The 11,481-nt window shown below is 44.6% G+C and overlaps 2 protein-coding genes and 1 long non-coding RNA gene across 4 annotated transcripts in view; all 3 read right to left on the bottom strand.

The window, feature by feature from the left end:
* pgrmc2 (progesterone receptor membrane component 2) overlaps positions 1-1,565 on the bottom strand; it is a 13,925-nt gene extending 12,360 nt beyond the window's left edge. Inside the window, exon 1 of one of the 2 annotated variants that reach the window (XM_050061328.1) lies at positions 897-1,565. In XM_050061328.1, the coding sequence (XP_049917285.1) occupies positions 897-1,307 (411 nt within the window). In that variant the 5' untranslated portion in view covers positions 1,308-1,565. The remainder of the gene's footprint in view (positions 1-896) is intronic. The other variant, XM_050061326.1, reaches the window with a different exon arrangement.
* An 840-nt stretch (positions 1,566-2,405) lies between these two features.
* Positions 2,406-11,481, bottom strand: part of LOC126400899 (la-related protein 1-like) — a 23,985-nt gene continuing 14,909 nt past the window's right edge. Inside the window, exons 4-9 of the mRNA XM_050061891.1 lie at positions 8,600-8,706; positions 8,085-8,245; positions 6,873-7,017; positions 4,099-4,208; positions 3,725-3,852; positions 2,406-3,642 (exon numbers count right to left, since the gene is read on the bottom strand). Coding sequence (XP_049917848.1) covers positions 3,394-3,642; positions 3,725-3,852; positions 4,099-4,208; positions 6,873-7,017; positions 8,085-8,245; positions 8,600-8,706 — 900 coding nt within the window. The 3' untranslated portion in view covers positions 2,406-3,393. The remainder of the gene's footprint in view (positions 3,643-3,724; positions 3,853-4,098; positions 4,209-6,872; positions 7,018-8,084; positions 8,246-8,599; positions 8,707-11,481) is intronic.
* Positions 4,353-5,618, bottom strand: LOC126400901 (uncharacterized). The gene is made up of 3 exons (XR_007571019.1): positions 4,922-5,618; positions 4,491-4,834; positions 4,353-4,436 (listed from the first exon to the last, which is right to left on the bottom strand). It is a non-coding gene; the product is annotated as an uncharacterized LOC126400901 (long non-coding RNA).

Genomic DNA, 11,481 nt, shown 5'->3' with positions numbered 1-11,481 from the left:
GTCACTGAGGGAGGGTCATGTGTTCATCTGCAGTCACTGAGGGAGGGTCATGTGTTCATCTGCAGTCACTGGGGGAGGGTCATGTGATCATCTGCAGTCACTGAGGAAGGGTCATGTGTTCATCTGCTGTCACTGAGGGAGGGTCATGTGTTCACACTGATAAGTAGAGAACAGTCCCTAATGAGGTGCTTCAGTTTCATTTATGAACATGTTAGCTTCATGTTTGCAGCAGATTTTGTTTTAGCTGCACGAGGTTGGGTTGTTTTGTTGTTGTTTATTTGTTGTATTGTTTCTTTCTGTGAAATCAATAAACACGTCTATAAATAAACTTTGACGTAGCGCAGCAGAACAGTCGGTGCTCCGTCACACCGGAGTCAGTGTGACTTAATAAAGTCAGATTAAAACAGTTTAAGGTTTAAATGTTGGTGCAAAGTTCTTCATGCATCAGTGTAAACAGGCTACAGACAGACAGACAGACAGACAGAGAGAGAGACAGACAGACAGACAGACAGCAGACGGTGCACTGTCTCCTGTGCACGTCAACAAGCTAACGGGCTAATGTTAGCAGGCTAGCTGCTCCTGATCTCCAGCCTCAGTAACTTTAAACTAAATTAAGTTTTAAATGTTTAATGTTAATAAAGATAAAGTCGAGACGTGTTATAGCTCCGTCACATCAGTCACCACCCTGGAAACAGCTGAGCTACCGAGCTAACGGCTAGCATCCCATTCAATAACACAGACAAAGCCCACCGAGCTAAGCTAAGCTAAGCTAAGCTAAGCTAAGCTAAGCTAAGCTAAGCTAAGCTAAGCTAAGCTAAGAAAAGCAAAGCAAAGCAAAGCAAAGCAAAGCAAAGCACAGCCGATTGCGCCCAAACGTAGTGTCCGGGACAGCTCACCGTCAGCGGGCACCTGAAGCTAACTGTCCCGGCCGTCCCTCCAGCCTCCTTCCGGTCCCCACACTCACCTTTACCGTAAAACTTCTTCCCGCTGGTGACGTCGAAGACCTTCATGTTGACGGCCATGAGGATGCGCGGGTTCTGGAGCCCGTCGTACTCCCGCAGCTGCTCCAGAGTGAAGTCCCGTCTCCTCATCTTAGGCAGCGCCGAGGCCTCGTCGCCCAGGGCCGCGTCGGAGACGAGCCGCCTGCCCCACCGCCGGTACACCGCGACACACACCGCCACCACCGCCACCACAATACTGACGTTCAGCAGCATCCCGCCGAGCCCGAGCCCGTCCGACTCGTCCGCTGAACCATGGCCGCCGCTGGTGTCTACTGGTCCGCTCGAACTGTCTCCATCGTCCGCCATACTGCTCGGTTAGCGCCTACCCGCCCCGGCCACAGGCTGCGTTCACGTCCTGTCGGGAACAGCGGAACCACTGGTTGAGCGGGAGCTGAGAGGCTGTTCCAGTGTGTGCTGGGGGACCGCTCGAGTTAGGGACTGTTCTCTATGCAGCAGCGGTGTGAGGCTCGGGTCAGATCAGGCTCCACATACACACTCTGAATGTTTACAAGAAACGAAATAAGAAGGGACTGTTCTGTATGTCTCTGTAAAGGCCGGAATAACCCAAATCTCAATGTGTACACATATATATGAACACACACACAGATATATATATATATATACATACACATAAAAAAATACGAAGGGCCTGAGGGAGGTGTGTCTGCAATGACCCTCCCTCCACCATTAATGATTTACTTTAAAAGTTACCTTTTCATGATTGAAAGTTAAAAGTTATGAAATACAAAATTAAGAAATTAAATTAAACTAATTAATAATTAAATTAAAATTGATTTTAAAATTTCTTAAACTTTTTAAACATCTTATAAAAAGGCCTTTTTAAAAAATCTATTAAAAAAAATCAATTTAAAGCTTTTTTAAAATAAAAATATATAATGAAAAATCCATTGTTTTTTAAAAATTACAAAAATTCATTTTTTTTTTTTTTTTAAAAATCACATTTTAAAGCTTTTTATAAATTATATATATATATATTTAAATTTTAAATTCATGAATAAAGAACAGTCCCTTATGGTAAATAAACAGCTGCAGCTAAGGACTCCTTTCATTATTGATTCTACTGATTGTTTTATTTGATTAATCAATGAATGATTTTATCTGCAGACGTCAGCAAACAGTGAAACATGTCATCAACAGTTTCCAGGAGCCACAGTGAGAGTTACGTCACCAACAGGCCAAAATACAGAAGAAGACACTCAGCCAAAGGTCCTCTGATTTAATGACACAGGTAGAAAATGATAATCAAATGTGAGGAAACTGACACGATCACATCACGACACACTGAAGAACTTTAAAAGTTCTGACCCCAGGTACAGACAGACAGACAGACAGACAGACAGACAGACAGATGAGAGTGTGTGTGACACATGACACAGAGACCAGTTTGGTACAATCAACTGTTCCTTTATATTTTAATTCATGTTACAGACGTGTCATCAACATGCATCATCATCATCATCATCATTACTAAAACACTCCACGCCACACGACCGATAAAACAAATCACGTCTTCAGATCAGAGAATAACTGAAAATCATTTTTATAGTATTTACATTTTTTTCTTTAATTCAGCTCTAAAAACCTTTTTATTTTTTTAAGTCACTGATGAAGGAAAGACAGGAAATGATTGAAGTGCTGACGAGCACCAAGCCTCAAACAGGAAATGAACTTCAAGCTAAAATATAGTGTCGTTTGATGACGCCAGCCTCACGCCATCGTTCCAGCAGAAACCATTAAAACTGCTCTGATTCCCGAAAACTAAAAATCTAATCATGTAAAAAGAAAAGAATAAATTATTCTACGTGCGTGTGAGCGTCAAACGGAACATTGTTCTGCAGGTCAGTCGGGGGGCGGTCCTTCACTCATTACATCACTGCAACCTGATTGTCACCATAAAATAAAACAGATGTTTGTGTTGTATGAAAAGAGTACGATATGAATCAGACGGTGACACCTGGACAGGTGACGAGTCGCTGACATCATCCTCAGGTTATTAAGGCACGCAGGACGACCTGCCGTATGTTGGCAAACTAGAATCACAGCTGCAGAGGCGTCCGAACAGGGCGGAGCTCCGAACGACACTTTTGGCATCTGAGAGAAGAAGGAGGCAGAAAATGCAGGAATGCATTTTTTTTTTTTTTTTGTAAACGTTATGAGCGGAGGATCGGGCGCGCAGGGTCAAGCTCGCTGCCTACACGTCGCTTCGCTTTAAATGAAATGCACAGATAAAAACAATCTAATTAAACCACGCTCAGTGTCTCTTCATACCAAACTGTCTGCTGCTGAAAAGAGCCGCCGCTGACCTCACAGCTGCTGCCGCCGCCTCCGCACTCTACAATTGTATCCAAAGCCACGCCTACAGGAAGCAGCTTCATTTATTTGGCGCCACACTTTCCTTCTTCCTGCCTCCAGACTCGCTCTTCTTCCCGTGGGCAGCAGCGCCTGCTTTCTGGGCGTTATCTTTGGCTGTGTTCTGCGCTGTGGCGGCGGCAGCAGCGGAGGATTTGGAGGCCTGCGTAGATTTTGAGGTAGTGTTGGAAGGATGACGCCGACGCCTTCCTTCATCCCCAGCCGAGGATGAGTGACGTCTCCTCCTGCCTCCCTCCTCTCCCATCGGGGGCTGCGAGCACAGAGATCAGAAGTCAGAGGTCAGAGGTCATGTGATGCATGATGACCAACAGAGACGTGTGGTCGTGACTCACCACCACCCTGAAGTCCTCCAGGTTCTTAAACTGAGACAGATGCTCCTGAAGCTTCGGGTCGATCGGCTGCTTCTTGATCTTTGAGTATTTCAGGAAGGCCCAGAACTTCTCCAGACCGTACAGCTGACCTGCATCATCATCATCATCATCATCAACAGTTTGTTTAGGGTTTCTAATCTACAAAAATCAATAACTGCAGATTTTCACATTCATCTTCAAACTCTTTAATCTGTTATAAAACAGTTTAATATTTAAATCTACTGATGATGATCTGATGACATCATCTAACGCATCACTGCTGATACAGAGATCTGTGACAGGAAGTCACTGTCAGGTGCAGTTTGAGCATGCTCAGTCACTCTGATGTTTGTTACCTTTCTCAAAGTCCTTGAGCGTCTCCTCCTGGAAATCCTTGAACAGGTCCAACCTGAACCTCTTCTCCAGACCGTAACTGTAGTATCTGAACAGACACTCCAGACCGTACCTGCAGACAGACCACAGACACACGTTAACCTACAGACAGACCAGACACATGTTAACCTACAGACAGACCACAGACACACGTTAACCTGCAGACAGACCACAGACACACGTTAACCTACAGACAGACCACAGACACACGTTAACATACAGACAGACCAGACACAAGTTAACCTGCAGACAGACCACAGACACACGTTAACCTACAGACAGACCACAGACACAAGTTAACCTAGAGACAGACCAGACACGTTAACCTACAGACAGACCACAGACACAAGTTAACCTAGAGACAGACAACACACACAAGTTAACCTGCAGACAGACCACAGACACACGTTAACCTACAGACAGACCACAGACAAGTTAACCTACAGACAGACCAGACACATGTTAACCTACAGACAGACCACAGACACACGTTAACCTGCAGACAGACCACAGACACAAGTTAACCTACAGATAGACCACAGACACAAGTTAACCTGCAGACAGACCACAGACACACGTTACCCTACAGACAGACCACAGACACACGTTAACCTGCAGACAGACCACAGAAACACGTTAACCTGCAGACAGACCACAGACACACGTTAACCTGCAGACAGACCACAGACACACGTTAACCTACAGACAGACCACAGACACAGGTTAACCTACAGACAGACCACAGACACAGGTTAAACTACAGAAAGACCACAGACACACGTTAACCTACAGACAGACCACAGACACATGTTAACCTACAGACAGACCACAGACACACGTTAACCTACAGACAGACCACAGAAACACGTTAACCTGCAGACAGACCACAGACACACGTTAACCTACAGACAGACCACAGACACGTTAACCTACAGACCACAGACACGCGTTAACCTACAGACAGACCACAGACACACGTTAACCTACAGACAGACCACAGGCACACGTTAGCCTACAGACAGACAGACCACAGACACACGTTAACCTAGAGACAGACCACAGACACACGTTAACCTACAGACAGACCACAGGCACACGTTAACCTAGAGACAGACAGACCACAGACACACGTTAACCTAGAGACAGACCACAGACACACGTTAACCTAGAGACAGACAGACCACAGACACACGTTAACCTGCAGACAGACCACATACACACATTAACCTGCAGACAGACCACAGACACACATTAACCTGCAGACAGACCACAGACACATTTTAACCTGCAGACAGACCGCAGACACACGTTAACCTGCAGACAGACCACAGACACACGTTAACCAGCAGACAGACCACAGACACACATTAACCTACAGACAGACCACAGACACACGTTAACCTACAGACAGACAGACCACAGACACATTTTAACCTGCAGACAGACCACAGACACGCGTTAACCAGCAGACAGACCACAGACACACATTAACCTACAGACAGACCACAGACACACGTTAACCTACAGACAGACAGACCACAGACACACATTAACCTGCAGACAGACCACAGACACATTTTAACCTGCAGACAGACCACAGACACATTTTAACCTGCAGACAGACCACAGACACGCGTTAACCAGCAGACAGACCACAGACACACATTAACCTACAGACAGACCACAGACACACGTTAACCTACAGACAGACAGACCACAGACACACATTAACCTACAGACAGACCACAGACACACGTTAACCTACAGACAGACAGACCACAGACACATGTTAACCTGCAGACAGACCACAGACACATGTTAACCTGCAGACAAACCACAGACACGTTAACCTGCAGACAGACCACAGACACGTTAACCTGCAGACAGACCACAGACACATGTTAACCTACAGACATATGGTCAGCTCGTGCACTCAGTAATATGACAGTAAACGTTCCACCTTAAAGTGAATGAAGTCATTTTATAGCTCTAGTTTACTGATGTATGAACAGAGGTTACATTAAACCAGAGTGACTATCCTCTACTGACCAATCAGACTGCAGGGTTTCTAGCTCCGTCCCAACAGAGGAGGCCCCAAACACAGGTCATTAGAATCATAAACTCCAGGTGGTGGGCGGAGTCTCTGTATGAGTCGATCTTTAAAATGTGTCAAATCTTATTCTGTTACAGAGCCGCGTGTGGCACAGTGATTCGCTTGGCGTCCTCTTTGCCCCGCCCCCTCTCTGTTTATCAGACCACAAATGAGAATCAGCCCCACCCTGCAGCCTCTCCACCTCACGTCCTGCTGCTGGGAGGATATTCACCAGGCGAAGAGCGGGCAGAAGCTCTGGACACAGACCCATCTGATACAGCAGGGAGTCCACGCTCAGCTGACTGAATCTGAGTAGTTATCCCAGCAGCTGAAGGTCCGCCTCCTCGGACCATCCACCATTTTCTGCTGTCTCACTTCAGTTTCTCTTGAAGCGAATGTGACATCACGTCAGTCACAGACGACCACAATAAAAGCAGGGACCTATCTCCACCTCAGGATTTGGATTATATTGACTCAGGAATTAAAGAACTCTGAACACTGATGAATCTCCTCTTACAAACCTCTGACCTTTGACCCTCTGATGTCAATGTAACATGTGTCTCAGCTGGTCTGAGGTCCCACCTGAGGCTCAGAGACATGTCTGAGACAGAGCTCAGTATTTCATCATCATCCTGTCGTCCTCACCTGTAGTTCTCTTTGGCGTCTTCCAGCGCGCGCTGTTTAAACTCTTCGTACATCTTCCTGTTGAAGTTGTCTCTCAGGAAAAACGACCAGAACCTGAACAGAGTGTTCATCTCCTGAGACTGGCCGATCCCCAACCGTTTCCTCTCTGAAACACACGGCGATTAAAACAAGTATCCAGTCAGTCATCAGAGAGTGCAGAGACACCATGGACCATCAGCACCTGTTCCTTATAACTCTGAGTGAATCAAACATGGAGTCAGTCACCAGAGAGCACAGAGACAGCGTCATGTCTTCAGTTATCAGGTAGATGAGAAACAGTCCATCTGACACCTGGTCCTTATAAATCTGATCTAAAGACATGATGCTGAACTCTGGCTGCTGAACTCTGAACTCTGGCTGCTAAACTCTGGCTACTGAACTCTGAACTCTGGCTGCTGAACTCTGAACTCTGGCTGCTAAACTCTGGCTGCTGAACTCTGAACTCTGAACTCTGAACTCTGGCTGCTAAACTCTGAACTCTGAACTCTGAACTCTGAACTCTGGCTGCTGAACTCTGAACTCTGAACTCTGAACTCTGAACTCTGGCTGCTAAACTCTGGCTGCTGAACTCTGAACTCTGGCTGCTAAACTCTGGCTGCTGAACTCTGGCTGCTGAACTCTGGCTGCTGAACTCTGAACTGTGGCTGCTGAACTGTGGCTGCTGAACTGTGGCTGCTGAACTGTGGCTGCTGAACTCTGGCTGCTGAACTCTGGCTGCTGAACTCTGGCTGCTGAACTCTGAACTGTGGCTGCTGAACTCTGGCTGCTGAACTCTGAACTCTGGCTGCTAAACTCTGGCTGTTGAACTCTGGCTGCTGAACTATGGCTGCTGAACTCGGGCTGCTGAACTCTGAACTGTGGCTGCTAAACTCTGAACTCTGGCTGCTGAACTTTTGCTGCTGAACTGTGGCTGCTGAACTCTGAACTGCGGCTGCTAAACTGTGGCTGCTAAACTGTGGCTGCTGAACGGTGGCTGCTGAACGGTGGCTGCTGAACGGTGGCTGCTGAACGGTGGCTGCTGAATGGTGGCTGCTGAACTCTGAACTGCGGCTGCTAAACTCTGACTGCTAAACTCTGGCTGCTAAACTCTGGCTGCTAAACTCTGGCTGCTGAACTCTGGCTGCTGAACTCTGGCTGCTAAACTCTGGCTGCAGTAATTTGTTGCTGTTGTACCGTTCAGGCACCGTCGGAGGTACTTGTGGTATCCCTGCTGAGTGAAGCCGTTGTCTCTCAGCAGCTCGTGGGATGGATGCCAGAATTTGGGCAGAGATTGGGGGGTGCAGCCGTAACTTCCTGCCAGCGGGCCTCCTTCTGACGGAGAGGCGTTGGAGCTGCTGTAGGAGGACGGAGAAGACGACAAGACGTCAGCAAGGAAAATAATCAATGGTGAAAATAACAATCTGCTGTAGTTTTATTACATATCTAATGTTTCCTCAGGAACAGAAATAATGTGGCTCCACTGTTACATGTTAACTGTTACATGTTATCGTAATAAACACTGAGTGTGAAGAAGTGAAGTGTTTTGTGTGAACTGAATCAGGTGAATAAAGTTTAAGAGAACAGAGCTGATGATGATGATGATGATGATGATGATGATGATGATGATGATGATGAAGAACAGAGAGGCTGACACACAGTGACAGAGGAAGATCCTCTGCTGGACCATAAATGTGTTTCTACAGTCGGACCTGATGGACGCTGAGCGCGGCCGATGTTCTCGGGAGTCCATCACCCAGCCGATGTGAGCTTCCTGAGGAGGGTTGGAACTGTGGCGGGTCTTCTTCTTCCTCAGCGTCTGAAACAGGAAGTCACAACAACACATTGATGTGTTACAAACAGCTGATGGCGGTGAGGTGACAGGACGAGCTCTAAGTGGGTCCCCTGTCAGCTGCAGGACGTCCCTGATGACTGAGACACTGAGACTCTGCTCTGCTGATGGTCTCTGGGTGTGATGTCCAACTGACAACATGATATTAACTTTAAGACACTTTAGTCTCCTTATATGTCTCATATAAGAAAAACTCAGTTTGAAGATGTAGTTTGACCCTTTGTAACCATGGCAACAGATAACAGGCGACAGTGGGCGTGTCCAGTCTGGACTCTGATGTCAAACAACACCACCAAGATCTCAATCAGACAGCAGTAACCATGGAAACACGTGACGGAGACGAAGTGGGACACGTCTGTCACAGCAGAGTGAGTCCGTCAGGACTGAATGATTGTGAACGAAATGATAATCACCAATAATTTCACGGATATTCAGATCAGAATCATTGATCAGGATCATGATCAGGATTATTTGTATCAGGATCATTGATCAGGATCATTGATCAGGAACACTGATCAGGATTATTTATATCAGGATCATTTATCAGGATCATTGATCAGGAACACTGATCAGGATTATTTATATCAGGATCATTTATCAGGAACATTGATCAGGATTACATCAAGATCATTTATCAGGATCATTGATCAGGATTATTTATATCAGGATCATTTATCAGGAACATTGATCAGGATTAATTCAGGATCATTTATCAGGATCATTTATCAGGAACATTGATCAGGATTATATCAGGATCATTTATCAGGATAATTTATATCAGGATCATTCTTCAGGATGATTCATCAGGATCATTCATCAGGATCATTTATCGGGATCATTTATCAGGAACACTGATCAGGATTACATCAAGATCATTTATCAGGATCATTGATCAGGATCATTGATCAGGATTATTTATATCAGGATAATTTATCAGGAACATTGATCAGGATTATATCAGGATAATTTATCAGGATAATTTATCAGGAACATTGATCAGGATTATATCAGGATCATTTATCAGGATAATTTATATCAGGATCATTCTTCAGGATGATTCATCAGGATGATTCATCAGGATCATTGATCAGGATCATTTATCAGGGACATTTATCAGGAACATTGATCAGGATTATTTATATCAGGATAATTTATCGGGATCATTCATCAGGATCATTTATCAGGAACATTGATCAGGATTATATCAGGATCATTTATCAGGAACATTGATTGGGATTCTGTAGCCGAGGATCGGACCGCCAAGGCCCCCGCCTTGGTCTGCTGCCCAATCCACATAGCACTGAACCCTTCTGGATCCCTCTGCGGGTGGTGGGCCTGCAGGGGGACAAGCCCATGTAGCCGGTTCGGGCTGGGCCTGGCCGGACCCCATGGGCGAAGGCCCGGCCACCAGGCGCTTGCCCACGGGCCCCAACCCCAGGCCTGGCTCCAGGGCAGGGCCCCGGTAACCCTCTGGGCCAGGCACACGATTATTTATATCAGGATCATTTATCATAATGATTTATCAGGATCATTTATCAGGATCATTGATCAGGATTATTTATATCAGGATCATTTATCAGGATTATATCAGGATCATTTATCAGGATCATTGATCAGGATCATTTATCGGGATTATTCATCAGGATCATTCATCAGGATCATTTATCGGGATCATTCATCAGGATTATTTATATCAAGATCATTTATCAGGATAATTTATATCAGGATAATTTATCGGGATCATTCATCAGGATCATTCATCAGGATCATTTATCAGTATCATTTACATCAGTATCATTTATCAGGATCAATTCATCAGGATCATTTATCGGGATAATTTATCAGGATCATTAATCGGGATCATTTATCAGGATGATTTATCAGGATCATTAATCGGGATCATTTATCAGGATGATTTATCAAGATTATATATCAGGATAATTTATCAGGATGATTCATCAGGATCAGTTATCAGGATTATATATCAGGATCATTCATCGGGATCATTTATCAGGATTATATATCTGGATCATTTATCAGGATTATATATCTGGATCATTTATCGGGATCATTCATTGGGATCATTTATCAGGATTATATATCAGGATCATTCATCAGGATCATTTATCACGATTATATAATGGGATTATTTATTGGGATCATTTATCAGGATTATATATTGGGATTACTTATCAGGATCATTTATCAGGATTACATATTGGGATTATTTATTGGGATCATTTATCAGAATCATCTATTGGAGTTATTTATCAGGATTATATATTGGGATTATTTATTGGGATCATTTATCAGGATGATATATTGGGATCATTTATCAGGATCATTGATCAGGATTATTTATATCAGGATGATTTATCAGGAACATTGATCAGGATTATATCAGGATCATTTATCAGGATCATTTATCAGGAGCATTGATCAGGATTATATCAGGATCATTTATCAGGATAATTTATATCAGGATCATTCTTCAGGATGATTCATCAGGATCATTTATCAGGATCATTGATCAGGATCATTGATCAGGATCATTTATCAGGGACATTTATCAGGAACATTGATCAGGATTATTTATATCAGGATAATTTATCGGGATCATTCATCAGGATCATTTATCAGGAACATTGATCAGGATTATATCAGGATCATTTATCAGGAACATTTATATCAGGACCATTGCTCAGGATCATTCATCCAAGTCATCCGCCTTGGTCATCTGCC

Source organism: Epinephelus moara, chromosome 14 (assembly GCF_006386435.1).
Source record: "Epinephelus moara isolate mb chromosome 14, YSFRI_EMoa_1.0, whole genome shotgun sequence".
NCBI lineage: Eukaryota > Metazoa > Chordata > Actinopteri > Perciformes > Serranidae > Epinephelus > Epinephelus moara.
The sequence above is the reverse complement of the archived record's forward strand: the minus strand, read 5'-3'. Positions and strand labels throughout refer to the sequence as shown.